This window comes from Monodelphis domestica, chromosome 7 (genome assembly GCF_027887165.1).
Source record: "Monodelphis domestica isolate mMonDom1 chromosome 7, mMonDom1.pri, whole genome shotgun sequence".
In the NCBI taxonomy this organism is placed as follows: Eukaryota; Metazoa; Chordata; class Mammalia; order Didelphimorphia; family Didelphidae; genus Monodelphis; species Monodelphis domestica.
In genome coordinates this window covers 38332228-38351046 of record NC_077233.1, presented here as the reverse complement: position 1 = coordinate 38351046, position 18819 = coordinate 38332228, and the positions used below count along the sequence as shown (strand labels likewise).

The 18819-nt window shown below is 33.7% G+C and overlaps 1 protein-coding gene across 2 annotated transcripts in view; it reads left to right on the top strand.

Annotated features, from left to right (window-relative positions):
• Nucleotides 1-18819, top strand: part of CNTN3 (contactin 3) — a 453041-nt gene that overhangs the window by 380578 nt on the left and 53644 nt on the right. For both annotated transcript variants that reach the window (XM_001373601.5, XM_056804435.1), the window contains 2 exons: nt 8964-9091; nt 10564-10739. In XM_001373601.5, coding sequence (XP_001373638.4) covers nt 8964-9091; nt 10564-10739 — 304 coding nt within the window. The remainder of the gene's footprint in view (nt 1-8963; nt 9092-10563; nt 10740-18819) is intronic.

Sequence of the window (18819 nt, the reverse complement as noted above, 5' to 3'; positions counted from 1 at the left end):
CCAAGGCAGAAGAATGAGGGTTAGGCAGTGGGGATGAAGTGACTTGCTCAAGGTCACATAACCAGTGTCCAAGGTCTTATTTGAACTCAGGACCTCCAATCTCCATTTCTGTCTCTCCACCAAGGCACATACATACCACATACCTCCTATTTTATTTTGGTTTGGTTTGGGTTTAGTTTCTCTTTGTAATGCCATCATTTGGGAAAAAATATTTAATAAGCTCTGGTTTAGTTGATTCCCACTATCATTTATTAAGTAACAATTCTATGCATTGTGTTAGGCACAAAGGGATACAAAGACAGAGAATCTAGGTTCAAATCCTGCCATTGCCTCTAACTTCCTTACCAAGTGATTTTACCTCTCTTGTGTCTCCTTTCCTCATTAAAAATGAGGTCATTGTTTTCTATAACTGCAGAGGTCCCTTCCAACTCTATATTTATCCATCTAAGATGATAATGAAATGATCCTGGGCTCTTAAAAAGCTGGCACACTCCAGGGAAGCACAATATGTACATAGATTGTTTTGGTGAATAGATTATTTTATAAACTACAACTATTCTTTCATTTTATGGAAGAACGACCAAATTGAATGAATTTGAATTGTTTTTTCAGATGTATGCCCCTTCTCTATGGCCATTGTTCTCTGATGAATGAACCATTGGATTTGGGGCATCTTAAACACCTGGCTATTTCCCTGTGAACAGCCTTACAACTACAAAATGTTTCACATGTTTCAAATTCATTAATTAGCATCTGGATCAGTGTCAGAATTCTCTGGAGCAGTTCCACATGGATATCTTTTCCCTAAAGGGCCCAGGTGTTTTCTTTCTTCAGCACAAATCTACACGAGAAACAAAAAGATTTGCAACAAAGTCATTGAAATTAGAGTACTGTTTCTCCTCCATTTCTATATGTAGGTTTTCATTTAGAAAGACTGTATAAGAAATAGCAATTAATTCCAAAGACATATATTGCTTTAAATATCATAATTCTTTTAAAACACCTTCATTGCCATTGGTTCACCATTATGTGATGCTACCTCTTTACCCATCTTTCTCTTTTATTTTTTCATAATATCAGGAGGTATTCCATACAAAACATTTCTTTCACTTAAGAGATGAGAAAACTGAATTGAGGGTGCTTAAGTGACTTTGCCCATAATTGCATGGCCTGAAAGTGTTGGAGTAGAACTCATGCCCATTGCTCTGATCCTAGCTGAACCTTCTTCCCATTTCTGTTCTACAGGTACTTTCAAAATCAAGGTAAACTCTGTGATAGAAATAGTATAACTCTTTGGAATGGCACAGCTAATTTAATATTTGCAAAATATAAATTTATAACATTTAAACCAATGATAGTCTTATATTTTAAGATCTGATATGTAAAGTTTATCTAATACACTGTGCTGAGCAAAAAAGACCTACCTCATGCTATGAGGGATTATTACCAACTAGGGCATCGTCTACACCCAGCCTTCATTTTCTCTAAAGATTTTTGAACCAATAAATCAAAAGCCCAACTTCGTTGAACTTGTAAGATCAAAGCTAAGAATATCATGGATAGAGAATGGAAACTTCTAATGTAATTTCCTTAGATGCCATTTGTAGATTATCTCTGAACGCAAGTCGTTCAGCTAAGAAAGAATTAAAAAAAAAAAAAGATTTAACTGAAAAGTTTCTTTAACTTTTTCTGACATTTATTTCCTCATGCATTTTTATCAATAGACACATGCCTTTTTTCTGTCATTGTTCATTCTGTAACATATTCATCATAAGCACTTTTACTGCTAATTGTCCGCATCTACCTCTTAGAACATGTACTAAGAATGCATCATCAGAAACGACTTTGCTGCTCTTTATGCTGCTGTTTTATCATCACAGGCTCCCATGATGTCTCCTCTGCTAAGAGATAAGCATCCTTAAACAAACAGAGCACTGTGGCACAGTGCAATCTGAGAATAATAATGGAGCATGGTATTAACAACATATGCACTTAGAAAATGATATTGACAGAAACCCCAGGCCATGTGGATAAGTTTATTGTTTTCCCACTTTGGTGGAATAGATTATGTCCTTAGAGCCAGATAAAGTACCTTCCCACTGCACAGATCAATGGTCCTCATGTAGGCAGCCTTACTAGACATTTTCTTTGTTTTTTTTGATTACCTGAGAGCAATTTGTTGTTGTTCACTCAGTTCAGTCCTGTCTGTCTCTCCATGATGCCATTTGGAGTTTCCTTGACAAGGACACTGGGGTGGTTTGCCATTTCCTTCTTGAGTTCATTTTACAAATGAGGAAACTGAGGCAAACAGTCATGTTCTGTGCCCAGTGTGGTATAGCTAGTAAGTGTCCGAAGTTGGATTTAAACTCAGGAAATGGACCTTCCTGACTCCAGTTCTGACATTCAATATTCTTTACCATCTCACCACGCCATTTAATGTCCAATTGCATGTAAATATTCAAAACTGAACAATGAAATGCATAAAATGAAGATATCAGATTTTTACAAAAATGGAGAGCCCACCTCATGTGGCAACCTTAGAAGTATAAATAAGCCAATAAAAGGACAGTTGTGTAGGGAGTTTATATTGTTGTTTTTTTTCCTCAAATTTAATCAGCCTGGAATATAGTGAAGAGAGTGCCAGTTTTGTACTCAGGAAGATCTGGGTTTGCATCTTGCTTCTGATACATATTCTTGGTATGAAAATGTTCAAGTCATGTTTACATCTCCTAGCACAGTGTCTGGCACATAATAAGACATATTTAATCTATATTTAAGGTAGCTCAAAGGCGCCATAATTCACAGGGTCAAACTTGGAGTCAGGAAGGCTTATCTTTATGAGTGCAAATTCAGACACTTACTAGTTGGGTGACCCTTGGCAAGTCACTTAACCCTGTTGACTCAGTTTCTTCATATGTAAAATAAACTGGAGAAGGAAATGGTCAAGCACTGCAGTATCTATGCTAAGAAAACATCAAATGAATTAATTAAATAAAATTTTCCAAATTAAAAAAATAAATTAAATGAATGAATGAATGGATAAATAGATAAATGAAAGAAAACCCCAAATGGGGTCACAAAGAGTCAGACATAACTAAATGACTCAACAATAGCAATATGTGGTTATTGACTGATAGGTTAATATAAGTCCTATATATATAATATATTTGTGTAATTTATATATATATATATACATATATATATATTTATGTAGGAGACAACTCTTTAAGACTAGAAGTTACAGATAAGTTGTAGATCTGTATCTGTGAAAGAAAGCTCCACACAATTTACAATGATATACAGTTTACAACACTTGTAGTTTTATGTGTTTACTTGCAAACTACTAGTGTACAACTTTGATGCATTCACATATTATACTTTCCTTCTCCGGAGAATAAAAGAAGTAAACTCTGGGTTTTTTGTTATAATAGATCCTTAGATATTCCAGGAGACTGAGTGTATATTGGAAGACTAGGAGAGAGGAATTCTATATTATTAATATTTTTATCTTGTACCTATGTATAGAAAAACTGACTCACAGTGAGTTTAGAATACATTTTTATTCATAGGCAAAGGTATAAACATTTCACATTGTAACTCTGTAGGGAAGCTTTGGTTATTAAAGGTTTTCTGGGGAGAAACAATTACTTCATCTATTTACTGAATATTGTTTGTTTTTATGTTCCATGAAATGCCCCCTGGGCCTCTTACGTGTTCCTGGAAGAACCAATTTAAGAACAAACTATCCAATTAGCTCCACGTTCTATGATATGTACAGTCGGCATTATTTGAAGTTAAAGTATTTGTGTTTAGAGCCTCTGTTTTCTTACAAAAGTGTCAGACTGCTTTAGACCTTTGCTTCACCTCTAAAACATAAAGGGGGTTTGTTAGTTCAAGTAGCTGCATCTTATGAACTAGATTTCTAATTCCCATCTAAAATTGCTATTACTTGCACGGTGGTAGTGAAAAGTTAGAATACACCCAGAGGGCAGAATAAGGAAATAACTGAAATTGGCTATCTCCAATCCTTTGCTGGCCAATTTAAGGCTTATAAATTATAGATGAATTTAGTAGTAGATCTTTCATCAACAAGGAGATGACTCCGGTAAGCTTTGGTGCCTAGCATATGGTCGGCACTTAATAGTTTGTTGAATGAATGAATAAAATATCTAATCCTTTCATGTTTACCTAAGTTTCAGTGGCCATATATTAGTTTGATTATGCTGAAAACAAGACACATTTTGCATAACAAACAACAATAACTGTGCTGTTATTTATAGTCCTTAGTCTTATATATTTCATGTTGGATTGGAAATATATTCAATAAATAAATACAAATTGCATTAATTTTTACTTAGTCACTCTGAATAAATACGCTTAAAATAAAATTTGTTGCTCGTTGTCCTCTACTAAAGTACTTCTTAGATTCTCCAAATGGAGGGTTGAAGTAGTCCTGTATTCCCAAGGATGATGGAAGTGGAATACAAGCTGGAGTAGCTTTATCAGACTACAAAGGCTTTGATTACAGGACAGTACAGGTCTGTCTTTCATCCAGCATCAACTTTGCTAAGCAGTGAAAGACTCATCACCAGGATAGTGAGTGAATGATGAAATCTTCACCCATAGAAATACGTTAAGCTTATTTAAGATTGTAAGTTCATATGTCTACTTCTGGAAGAGACTCCTCAGGTCAATTTCTCCAGACCTTTCCCATTACAGATAAGGAAACTGAACCCCAAGAAAATTGAGTGATTTGCACAGGCTTACTCCAGGAATATTAAAAGTAGAATCTGTTATGATAGGATTTGGGTTAAAGGAAAAACAAGAGGAAAACATATAAATAAATTCTGATTTATTGTTTGAGAAGGGTAGGAAGGAATAAGGGTTTAGGAATATACTTATTTTTTTATTTAATTTAAAAGAGTATAACTAACTAAACTATATTACTAAGCTAAAACATTAACTTCCCAAATATCCCAATCTCACACCAGGAGTCCAAATCAAATAGAGCCAGGATCTTAAGTTGTTAGATGTCCAAGTAAGTACAGAGACCTTCTCATTGTTGCTGACAGCAGCCAGATCCAGAAAACCTCCTTCCTCCGTTGATCCCAGGGAAAATCCTCTTCAAGCCTTAACCTCAACTTCGTTAGGAGAGCAAAAATCAGTTGGGCAGATGGAATCTTACCTAGACCACTCGGACTCCCCTGTGACCCTTCATCATATGCTACTGTCAATCATTCCCTAAGGTTTGGATCTCTGAGTTTTTTGCAACAGTTTTTGCAAATTGCAAACTTTTTCATCGTTTATCACAAATCTGAATCCAGATCTTTGTATTGTGCCTCTTTGCTCTAGGTCTTTGATTATATAAATCATTGGACATGGATATGAAAGACCAGCATTGAATCACCATTACATGCTTTCCTACTCATGTGAATTTGATCAAATTATTTAATCTCATACAAAGCTTAGCACAGGACTAGATACATAGTAAGGGCTTAAGAAATTCTGACTTGACTTGAACCTACCCCTTAGTTTCCTTATCTGTAAAATGGAGATAAGAAAACTTATTGTAAATACCTCATTTATTATGAAGATATTAAGATTAATAAAATGTAGAGTCTGACTTTAAGGACCTTAAAATTTTTATTTGGTGATATATATATATATATATATGTATGAATATACATATATATGCATACATATAAAATATATTTATATACAAGAGAATAGATCCTAGGACATAAAATATTTTGTTCAGAAATTTAGGATGGAGATTTCCTTGAAGAAGAAAGAGTAAAATGACCTAATCTAGTGACTCCTTACTCTGCCCAAAAATTAAAATGATAGAAATAAAAAGGAGTAAAACTACTAGAAATACTCAAAATAATATTTTAAAGGTCAGTCAAAGAAATATGTACACCAATGAGGAGCTCCAACATAATGAAAAATTTTGTGGATTAAAAGATACAGAATAAAAAAAATACCTGGACAATGTATTGAAAGAAGTCTTACAGAAAAAAAAAATCAGCACAAATCAAAATTAAAATTGAGAGTCAGTTAAATGAGACTTTGAATGTAATCTCCTGTAAACCATACTTGACTTAAAGTCCTTTCTGTAAAGTCACTGACAGTTAAAGGGGGGTTGGGGGGAAGGCCCAAGTATCACAGAATTAGACAATGACCTAAATGAAAATTTCATGACTAAATGGTGTTTGAGTCAATAGAATCTATGATAAATGTTTAAAAAAAATAAACAATTTATTTGAGAAATGAGAAAAAAAAGTAGAATTATTTTAACAAAGTACAGAATATCAGAAAGAATAGAAGGATTCAAAGAAACTCAAAATTACTTGAAAAGGAAAAGATTTGGGAGGAGTGGGAAAAATGTAATGCTCTCTATATTAAGGAGACAAATTTTAAAACTTCTATAGCTTCCTGAAAATTATAGAGGAAAATAACCTGATCAATATATTCTAAGGAAATAATATGATATTCTTCAGAAGTGAAGATGATATAGAAATATCAGATCAACAGAATTCCTTGGACAACAAAATTCTACTTATTCCTTATATTAAGGTACATGATTGTATAAGTACCCCAAAAGGAAGGGATTATATATATATATATATATATATATATATATATATATATGTACATATTTAGTAAATGTCACTTCTAAGATCAAACCCAGCAAATGTCTTCTCCACTTCCTAAATGATAGAGGATATCTTAAAAGTTAAGAATTCTATAGAATTTAATCCCCAAATCAACTCTCAAATAAAGCCAAGCTTTGCTTTTAAATAGATGCCGCCCCCCCCCCCCCAGACATTTAAAATAAAGATGATTGAGAAATTCCTGGTTTGTGAAGCAAAAGAGAGCACAAACCTTCAAAGAGACATCTGGGGCATCAAGCCTTGGTGTTTTAATGAACTAATGCATCATAGCAACTGAAACTAACCAGTCATCAGCATGTCTAAACCATCAGATGAGGAAATTAAAGGAAATTAAAACTAGTGGTATAGTTTTATTAAACACTGAATAACTGTTGAACTGAAGGGAGGGGAAAAGATGAAAGTAAACAAAAAAGGAATACATTTATTTTGGACATTACAGTTGTTTTTTATTTTGTTTTTGTTTTTAAGAGAGGGCAAAACAGAGCAGGGAAGTAAAAGTGAACCCAATTCCAATTCTCAACTCATCATATTACATATCTTTTGTTAAACAGCAGATGAAGGATGATCAGTCATTTAGATTTACATTTAGAAGGAACCTAAGAGGCTATCTAGTCCAACCTCTTCATTTTATAAACTAGAAAACCTTAGCCTAGATCAATTAAAAGATTTACCCATGATGACATAGGTAGTTAGCTTCTTCCCTTAATTCCCCAGATCTTTAATGGTTTGGGCAGCTCACAGTAGGGCTATATCTTCACAGTCTATCTCACATAATATTATATCTTGAGGACCCTCAATGACATCTCAGGACAGAATGTTAAAGATCTTGGAGACCAAAAATTTGTAGTGTCCTGGGACTGAGAACTGTCATTTCCAAGATCCATGCTGTAGGTGTCCCACCACCCTAAGGTTTATTTTGGGAGTCATCTGCTGTATCCCTAGTTAGAGAGCCTTGTACCCAACAAGCCTCTCTGACTAGTCTCTTGCATTACTGGGAGACCTGAGTTGATCCTGGGTTTTACTTGTACTCCCATTACCTATAGCCAAATTTTTGCATAACTCTGGCATGGATGCAATCTCTTGCTATAATTGATCATTATATTTCTGAATCATTATTAGGTCTAATATAATTATTAGGTTTTTGTTGAAGTAGATGTAGAAAAATGGGGAATTCTATTAATTCACTTTCAAGTATCCATCATGACTCAGTTTCGATCTATAAATACTGTGGACATAAAGAAAATGACTTGACTTTTCCACTTTTCTATCCCATATCAAATCTATTGACTTCACCCTTTAACATCAACTACTCTGGTACAGAAGCTTGTCATCTTATGCCTGGATTATTGCAGTAGCCTGCTGGGGGCTCTGCCTGCCTCAAGTCTTTCTCTATTTCAACCCACCCTTCATTCCAGCTATTAAAGTGATTTTCCTAAAGTACAAATTCGATGCAATCATGCCATAGCATATTATTAAATAAACTCCAGTGACTCCCTATTGCTTCCAGGATTAAATACAAAAATGCTCTATTTGACTTTCAAAACTATTCATTACCTAGCCTCCTCCTATCAGCCCTCTTACTCCTTAGTTCCACCACATATATTCCTTGATGCACTGACACTGGTCTCCTGACTGTTTCACAAACAAAGCACTCCATCTCTTGGCTCTAAGCATTTTCAATGGCTGCTCCCATACCTAAAATGCTCTTCTTTGTCTGCTTGGAATACTAACTCTCCAGATAATATCCCACCTTCTACAGGAAGTCTTCCCTAATCTCTTAATTTCAGTACCTTTCCTCTGCTATTTATTTCCTATTTATTCTGTATGTTTCTTGTTTTGTAGACATTTGTTTGTAAGCTCCTTGAGGGGAGGGACCAACCTTTTTTTTTTTTGCTACTTTTTGCATCCCCAGTGATTAGCATAGCACCTCACACATAGTTTATATTTAATAAATGTTTTTTGATCTTGATTTTGTCCAAGCTCTTAAGAGCTAAGGCTCATAAATTATTAGTTTTCTTGAGAAAGGAATGTAAAACAATGAAATGATGTTTTTAGTTCAAAAGTTTGAACAATATAACAGTTCTTTCCCCACTTTATTTAAAAAGTACTCTATCTTAAAAATTCACAGTATATTCCAATTTTAATCATTTGAAGACTTTACAATGCCAAGATCCTATTGCTTGGAAATGTGTCATGGATGAAGGCTATAATCAAATCTTATTTTATCATCTATATTTTAACTTTAATAGAATCTCATATTCCCTTTTTATTATCTCTGTCTATTTTTAGGACAGCTATTTTAAAGGATGGAGGACTCCAGATAGCCAATGTAACTAAGTTGGATGTTGGAACTTATACTTGTATAGCTGAGAACCAGTTTGGGAAAGCAAGCAGCTCTACAAAGTTAGTAGTTACAGGTATGATGTCTTTCTGAAAGATGACATTGTGTTCTAAACTACATAGACAAGCATTAAAGTTAATGAAAATTTCTTTATTTCAGTCATGTAAAATGTTTTGTGAACATTCCATTTGTCCTCAAACCATCTTATGAGTTGTTCAGTCATATCCAACTCTTCATTTAATGTTTTACTTGGCAAAGATACTGGAGTGGTTTGCCATTTCTTTCTCCAACTCATTTTATAGATGAGGAAACTGAGGTAAATAGGGTTAAATGACTTGCATAGGAACACATAGCTAGGAAGTATCTGAGACTGGACTTGAACTCAAGTAGATGAGTCTTTCTGATAGCCACCTAGCTTCCCTATATCTGGTCATCCTTCAACATTCTTCCCCACAATAGAACATAAACTCCTAGCAGGCAAGATCTGTGTTTATCTTTCTATCTTTTCCCAGTACCTATTAGTTTTGTATGTTACTTACAAATATAATTTGAACTTACAAATTATAAAATGTATTTACAAATATAATTAAATTAAATTTTTAAAGGGGAAGAGGAGTCAAACATTTACTCTTTAGCATAATGTGAAACAATGAGTAAAATAATGTGTGCTTTATTTATGTGCAATTTTATGTGCACATATGTGCAATTTGTGTGCACAATATGCAATTATATGCAATGTTAGCCATTTTCAATGGATAGAATCTATGTCTATCCTATAATTTTGATGTTAGATCAATTGGATTGTTCTTTTATGTCGCCTATCCTGATATCATTTAGAATTTTATGTAGTTATGGAAATGTTCTTAAAAGAGCTGCATTTTATGGAAACAGAAAAAGAGGAAAAGGAAGAAATGTATGCACAGTGTTATTCTGTAAAACTAGTGTCAATTATTACACCTAAAATCCACCCTACAGTGTGGAGATTGGACAATTTAGAATTAGAGAAACTGTTCAAAAATCTAGTCTGTTACGTCTAAAGAGCAAAATATTTCACCTTACTAGACTTTGATTTCCTCATTCTTTAAATGTCATGGTTAGGCTTTATCTGTAAAAAAAAATGTTGTTATTTACCTATTAACCTTCTTTCTTTTTTAATTGAGCATTTTGAATACTATCATACATTTAAAGTTGTGCAGAATCTTATTCGCACCACCTATAAATTTAGTGAAAATATAAGATTTCCCATTGTCTATTCTATAGTATGGAATATGATTCAATGAAAATATTCAACTCAGACTACCTAATTTTCACGCCTAACTTCATTGCTAGATTTCCTTTAGTCCCTAAATACTCACTGTTTTTCCAGTTACAGCATCACTATCTCACTCTCTAAATGCCTTAGTCTTTACTTTTATCTGTCATTCAAGTCAATCTACTGAAGATAATGTTACTGAATAACAGACCATCTGACTATTTGCCTAACTATATAATTTCATAACTATGGCTTAGGAATGTTTGAGTATCTCTGTGGTTTTTTTTTTCCACCAGAACCAACAAGAATAACATTGGCACCATCCAACATGGATGTTTCTGTTGGAGAAAGTGTGATCCTGCCTTGCCAAGTTCAGCATGATCCCCTTTTAGATATCGTGTTTACTTGGTATTTTAATGGAGCCATCACAGATTTTAAGAAAGATGGATCTCATTTTGAGAAAGTAGGTGGGGTAAGTTATGGAAATTTACTCATGCTATTAAAGTTACATGGGATGCATATGCATTGCACTCTTCTGGGATAATTTTTATTCCACTTTGGTTTTTGCTCCAACCACTGATCAGCTCAAAACATTGCCATATTTTCTGTTTAATACAGTATTTTCCACATGTAGATTTTAACTTAAACTTGCAATTGTTGTGGAAGTCAAATTTGGAAATATCTGCTTTTTTAACTGTGAAGGTACTCCTTGAGAGCAGGAACTAAGACTTGTATTAATTTGCATCTTGCACTATAAGTAGTAGAGTGCTTATGTATAGTGGAGCATCAAGAAAATGGATAGTAATTATGATTTCAGACAAAAAAAGAGTAACATTAGACCGCATTTAAAGAAACAGAGAAACTATATTATATTTAAAATCAAAATGCAAAATGAAATAATATCAGTAAATGTCAATTTAGTATATGCTTGGAAAATGGTATATGTAAATTCATAAAGGAAAAGACAATCAAATAACAGGGGGAAATGGTCAATGACCATCATTATACTAGAAATGAAGTTCTATTAATGGAAAGGTGGGGAGTAACCGTTTGCAAAGCAAAGAGCTACAAGGTTGTATCTTTGGTTACAGGGGAAGGCATGAGACTAAAAGTAAATGGGAAAGAACTCTAAAAAAGTAGAAATGACAACCAAATTTGAGCTCCCTCCCTAACTGATTCTTTGGTGATAGAACAACCTAATCTGTCATTTTCATTCTTTTCCTTTCTAAAGTCATTAGTAAGAAAAAGGCCAGGTAATGCATTCATTCACAGAATCTCAGAGTGGAAAGGAATAATTGTGTCATAGATAATAGAGCTTAAAAACTTCCAGGGAGAGGGAACCCACAACTTCCTGAAATTGCCTGCTTCCCATTTGGTTAACTCACATTCATAGGCAATCTTTCCACCTGTCAAGCCTCAAGTCGCCTCTCTGAAAATTATTATCTGATCATATCTTTTGACCATTTATCTGTTTGGAAATGGATCTTGTTCTTATAGCATTGAATCAACTATCCATGTACCAGTTCCTTTTCAGAAAAATTGTCTGTGAAGATTCCCCACCCCAATTATTTCCTTTCTTTTGATAGTATTATTCTTTATGCAAAAACTTTTTAATATTATATAAGCAAAAGTGTCCATCATTGTATCTCCCCATCCTCTTCTTAATTTTCAGAAGAATCTTTCCTCAAAATACTGTTATAAAAAGGGTTTGCCTTCCAGTATTCTTTAAAAAGTTAATGCTTACCAACTTTTATATTATAAAGATACTTTATTTTACCCATTTCATGTAATAACAAATTTTCACATAAGTTTTCCAAAGTTATAAGCTCCAAATAATCTCCCTTCCTCCTTCCTGGATCTGGCAAGCAATTAGATCTGTGTTGTAAGTATATTATCATGCAAAACATATTTCCATATTGTTCATTTTTGTAAGGGAATAATGATAACCAATTTTTAGAACTAGATTCTGTATCTATTTAGAGCAGGTATCCAAAACCTCTCAAAACCTATTCACCCACTAAATTTTGTAGTTTAATTATTCCTTACCCTCCTGTATTTAGTCATCCAGTGGTCTTTGCCCCTTTGCCAATTCTTGAACAAGACAATTCATCTCCCAACTCTAAACTTTTTTACTGACTATCCACCTTGCTTAAAATGTTCTCCCTTTTTATCTATGCCCACTGGCTTCCCTGGCTTCCTTCACCTTCCAGATAAATCCAAAATTTGTAGAATTCTCTTGTAGAGAAGCTTTTCCTGATCCCCCTGATTGTTTTTTGCCTTCTCTCTGTTGATTTTCTCATATTTCTTCTACATTTGTTACTTATTCATAGTTGGTTTTGTGTTGTCTCCTCCATTAGACACTGTGCTCAAAGGTTTGGGTTTTTTTTTTGTTTGTTTTATATTTCTTTATATTCCTCGTGCTAAACACTGTGCCTTGAAAATAGTAAGTACTTAATACATACTTACTGATTTACTGATTCTTTTTTTTGACTGACAGTCTGGCAAACACAGATCCTTTCCCAGAATATCTTTTTAAATGCATAAAGCTAAATACAAATTATTAAATAGAAAACCAAGTTTATTGAAATATAATTATGAACGTATTCTTAAAAGATCACGGATCCAAGATTAAGAGCTCTTTATTTAGTTTTCTGAAATATGGTATGAAATGCTGTTCTAAATCTAACATCTCCAAGACCTGCCAATTTCCGGGCTATTTTTTCAGTTAGTAATAAGTCAAAGATTCTAGTAGTTTGTGCTCTTCAGTTTATTGGACCCTAAGCTACTGTGTTTGATTGTTTCTGAATCCTTCCCTTGAGCAGTTGTTCTCTTTTTCATCCTTTACCAGATAGTTTTGATGACTACTTCTTTACTGTCTACTTTCAGAAGATCCAAGTATTGCTAGGCTTCCTTCCTTTTAACTGATTTTTTCATTTTTTACCCTTGAATCTCTTGACCTTTGTTTGACTAGATGAATTTTGTCAATTTTTTTCTACTTCTAAAAAGTACTCTTATAGTAATTTGTTTGATGCAACATTGAATACATAAATTAATATAGGTAAGGTTATAATTTTAGTGATATTAGCATAGCCCAAACAAAAAGAAGGTAGGAACTTATCATTTGGGAAATTGGCTAATCATATTATGGGATATGGATATAATGGAATATTTTGCATCACAAGAAGTAATTCAAAGGATAGATTCAAAGGAACATCAAGAGACAAACATGAACTGATATAGAATGAAGTGAACAGAATCAGAACTATTTATACAGTATAAACAACATTGTATTCTGTGAATGGGTTTTGTTGTCATGTTCATATAATTTTGGTTCGTGTATTGGTACCAGGACTGAGATCCAGAAGAGGAAGGAAACTGAGAAGGAATAGTCAGAGAGGTCGGACAAGAAACAGGATAGAGTAGAGATAGACATTTTTGCATAAGGATGCTTAACCTTTCCCATAAAAGTTGGCTTTTATAATAGTCTCAGAGTAGTTATTTCCTTTAATGTAACTGTCAGTTCTTTCTACATATTTCTGTGGAAAAATTCTTTAGGATTAATTAATGTCAATGCAATTTATGTTTAAATTCCTCATTCATTAATTGCAATTTGTGTTGCATCATGGTTAAGAAAAAGATAGTTCTGCCTTACTGCATTTATTTGAGAGCTTTTTATGCACAAGCAAAGCAACAGTTTTTGTAAATATGCCAAGAATGAATTAGTTGTGTGTAATCCTTTATATTCCTAATCAGTAAATTCTAGAGATCTAGCATATCTGAATTTTGAAAACATTTCATTCAAGTTTTTAAATCTTTATTGCAGTTTCTGTTAAACTTGTTTAGATATGGAATATATTGTTTCCCAAATATTATAATTTTGCTGACAATTTTGTCCAGTTGTTGTTATCTGTTTCCAGTAGCTCTGGGACTTTTTTGTGATTTTTTGAAATATAGGTGTATAGGTCTATTTGTTTGGTCATAGTTTTCAGGGTCTCTTATGATTCTTAAATTATCCCTCCTTGACTTGTCTTCTTGGTTTGTTGTTTCTGATAGTAAATAAGGTACCTTCCACTTTCTTCATTTTTTTTCAAATCTTTTTACTTAGTTGTAATATTCTTTGGTGCCTGAGTCACTGAATTCTTTTTGTTCCATTTAAAAAAAAATTTATGGACTCCTCTAAAACATAACTTAGTATGGCTTTCCACTATCTATTCTAAACCAGGCATGTTTCCTTTCAATGTTTTTCCTCCCAAACTTTCATTCCATCTGTCTCTAGATTTATGTCTTTCAGCCTCTCTTGTAGTCTTTATGTAAGTCTTTAATCAATCCCCTCACCCTCAAGTTTCTTCTTGTAGTTCTTTTGAGTTTTCTCCCTTTTTCTGGTTTTCACTCTTTGGCTTCTCTTTAGCACCCAAATCGCTCATAAGCTTTACTTCCTCATATAATCAGATTCATTTTTTGGTTTTGGATTTTGTGCTTTGGCTGGTCTCCTGTTTTGACTGTTTAATAGGTTGACTTGGTATTGTTTGGTTTGACCCCTGTGGTCTGGATGGGATTGCTAATATTAGATGGTATCTTCTGCCTCAAAACCAGGCTCTCTAATCAGTAGAAATGAATAGACTACTAGTTTCTGTGAATTGTAGCATTAGCTAGATTTTTTTATCCTCTTTGCAAAATCCTCACTAGAGAGTTGGTATTCTCCTCTTCTGTATTCCCATCAGTCCCAGCAGGATGCTGGAGATCTCACTGGTTGGAAACTAATAAGCTGGAATTTCTTCTTGTTACAGGACCCAGTGTTCCAAGACATACACAACTGGGTTCTACCTCCCTGGACAATGATCTGGGCACTCAGAAATTTCCATATTTTGATTCCTATACGTTAATGGGACAGGATTTGGCATCAAATGTCCCATTATTGGAGGCGATACTGTCTCATGATGTCCCTATTCAAGTGATTGCTCTCTCTCCCCCCCCCCCCCTCCATATCTCCACTAGCTTTTTACTGGGTTACTGGACTAGAGGGTGGTACCATTAGTGGGATCCTTTGCTCCCCTTCCCACCCTCATTTGATGCTTAACTGTGATTGAAGTAATATCTTTAGTTAGACTCCCGTACCAGCCTCTGCCTTCTTTTTAATTTGTTGCATAATGTTGGATGGTCAGAGGAGTCTACTTCTATCTCTTTTCATTTTCTTGTAATGAATTTTACTGCAATCATTCTAAGATATTCTCTAATGTCTTTGTAGGAGAGCTTAGCTTCTCTCTGACCTTTCACACTGCATTTTTAATGTTCCACCGTCTAGTCTTAGAAATCACCTGGATCAGATAGGAATTAAATGACTTGCTCAGAGTCACAAAGCCATCATGTGTCAGTAGCAGAAACTGGACTTGGATTTTTCTGACTCCAGGGCAAATATTTCATGAATTATGCCATGTTACCACAGTAACAAGTCTGTGAACTGACCTGTCCTTTCAAGTTATATTTAAATGGGGCCCCAGGATAGAAATGAATAGACTCTAGATCTAAATTGCCCTTTTTTCTGCTTGGGAATAAATTGATGATCAATTAAAGCTCATGGGTTGGGAGAGAGGGAATATGAAGGACTCATTCTTTTTTGTTTATTTCTTTCATTCCAAATTTTACAAATTAAAACAAGCATTTCCATATACAAAGAAAAAGAAGATTGTACATAAATGAACTCACAAATCTCTTATATAGTTAGTGTACTTTTCATCATATCTACATAATTAATCCCATCCACAATTGTCTCATCATCTCCCCACCCTCCCTAATTCACAAAAGGTTTTGTCCAGGAGACTAATGTGATCATACAAATTAAATCTTTCATATTTTCACTTTTCGGTTCCCTTGGTGGGGATAACAATCCATTCTTCTAGTATTATTTTTGTAGCTGTGTATAATATTCTCTTGGTTCCAGTCATTTCACTGTTCATTATCTTGTGTATTTCTTTCCAGTATTTTTTAATTAGACTGCTCATTGCTTCTTATGACATAGTAGTATTCCATTGCAATCATAAAACATGTTTAGCCATTCCCCAATTGATGGGCATCCCTTCAATTTCCAATTCTTTCCCACCACAAAAAGAGCTTTCTAAATATTTTGGAACATGTGGATTATTTTCCTTGATTTCCTTAGGAAATAGAAGACACTACAATACTCTTGGGGTATACATAGTTTTATAAGTCTCTGAGTATAATTCCAAATTGTTCTCCAAAATGGTTGGATGAGTTCACAGCTCCACCAACAATGTCTTTGTGTCCCATTTTTCTACAGCCCTTCTACCATTCATTTTGCTCTTTTGTCATTTTAGCAAGCCTAATGGGTGTGAGATGATATCTCAGAATTACTCTAGTTTGTATTTCTCTAATCAGTAGTGATTTAGAGCATTTTTTTCATATGCCTATATATGGTTTTAATTTCTTAATCTGAAAATTGTCTGTTCATGCCTTTTGCCCATTTACCAATTGAGGCATGGCTCTTAAAGGATTCATTCTATGTCATCATGCTGCTATTTAGACTAATTCATTAAATCAAATCAATATGATTTATCTATAGATAGGCATAAGTCTAGAATACAAATTATTGTCCTTGCTGTTAAGACCTGGTTTTGAGTTTGAGGCTCTCTTAATGTCCTCATTAACTACATGACTCTTTTAAGCTCTCTTAATCTTAATTTTCTTAACTATAAAATGGAGATATCAGTAAGTTTTATTTCATGGGATTGCAATTGTCATTGCCAAATGAGATAATGTAAATAAAATTCTTTGCAAACCTTGTCAATATAAACATCAATTATAGATAATAATGATTAACAGAAATTGGAAACAGTCATTAAAGTCACTCTTTTTCTTAGTGTTTTACATATTTTTGTTTATATTTTTAGCATCTTTTCCTGGTTTTAGATTTTCATTTCACAATGAGCACTATAGTCAAAAATAGCTTTAATTCTAGCAGGTACCCTCTTAGCTTAAGTTGAACATTTTGGTTTTTCTTAATAGGAATGTGAAAATAGCTTTCAAATTAAATCTCTGGCTGGTGCTACCATAATGTAGCTACTCGTATTTACTTCTTATTCAAGTCATATTTTTTTTCTTCTTGACTATGAATTTGAAAAGAAGTTAATTATATTTATATATTCAAAAATTAATCCTAAACATCAGTTTCTGGTTAGGTTTTGAATAATGATTTTGGGACAGCCATATTTATTTAATTAAAAGGCACAATTTAATTAAAAAATTCCCTAAATAACTAGCTGCGTAACTTTAATTATATCCATTTTCATATCTAGGCATTGTAAGCACAGTAGAAAGGACAATAGATTAATTAGAAGATGAGGGTGGCAGTCCTGGCTCTGATATATTTTGGTGGTATGACTGCAGGCAAGTCATTCCACTTCTCTAAGCCTCAGTTGCCCCATCTGTAAAATAGGGATAATGGCATTTTTCCATTCCTCTCAAAGGCTCTCTTGAGAGAATTCTTTCATAAGCTACAGCATCTTAAATAAATATGAGCTGCTTTGATCAATATAAATTTTTCTGAAGGAAAATTCCCATTTATTTTTTTAAGATGTTAAGAGAATTAGAATTACAAAAATTGGAATTAGAAACACGGGGACATATTGAAATTTTCTGAGCTTGATTCTTAAGTTTTCCTCCTCCAATTACTTCCCCTCTGATAAAGTTGTAAGAGTCCAATTAAAAGATTTTCGAACCCAGGAAGGCAGCTAGGTGATGCAGTAGATAGAGTACCAGCCCTGGAGTCAAGAGGATAGATACATAGTCCAGAGTTCAAATCTAGCCTCAGATACTTACTAGTTGTGTGATCCTGGGCAATATAGTTTGGTTCAGTTGCTTCATCTGAAAAATAAGTTTCAGAAAGAAATGGAAAACCATTCCAGGATCTTTGCCAAGAAAACTCCAAAGGAAGTCACAAAGAGACAAAGATGACTGAATAACAATTAAAAGCTAATAAATTGAAAACAGATGTTCTGATCTTCTGATACCTTGTATATGATATTGATACATTATTTTAAGATCTTCAGATGAAGCTGGACACTACAGCATATTTATTACCTCCTTTGATTTGTGGCCATTTTAGGGTTCTTTCCCTGCTGTTATCATAGGACAATCATGACCAGTTATCAAGATAACAAACTAAATCTATTTATTCTTGCTATTACTGTAAAAATAAGGCTTCAATTTTAAGATAAATAAAGATCAAACTGAATTATCTATGACATTCTATGAACACAAGCAATCTACAAACTTGGAACATATCGACCTATTGAACAGTGCCCAGGGTTGTCAACAATCAAATATGAGAGGAACAGAGAAGAAAGGAAATGGTTTCCACTTGGCTTGCATAATCCAATTCCCCTGAAATCTGAAAATCTATATTTTGGGAATTCCCTATTTTGTGAGCCCACCATTCTCAAAATTGTGAAATAATTTAATTTTTTTAAAAAAGGAAGAAGAGAAAAAAAGAAAGATTCCCATTATAGAAGGACTCAAATGACAACCAATTGTTTTTT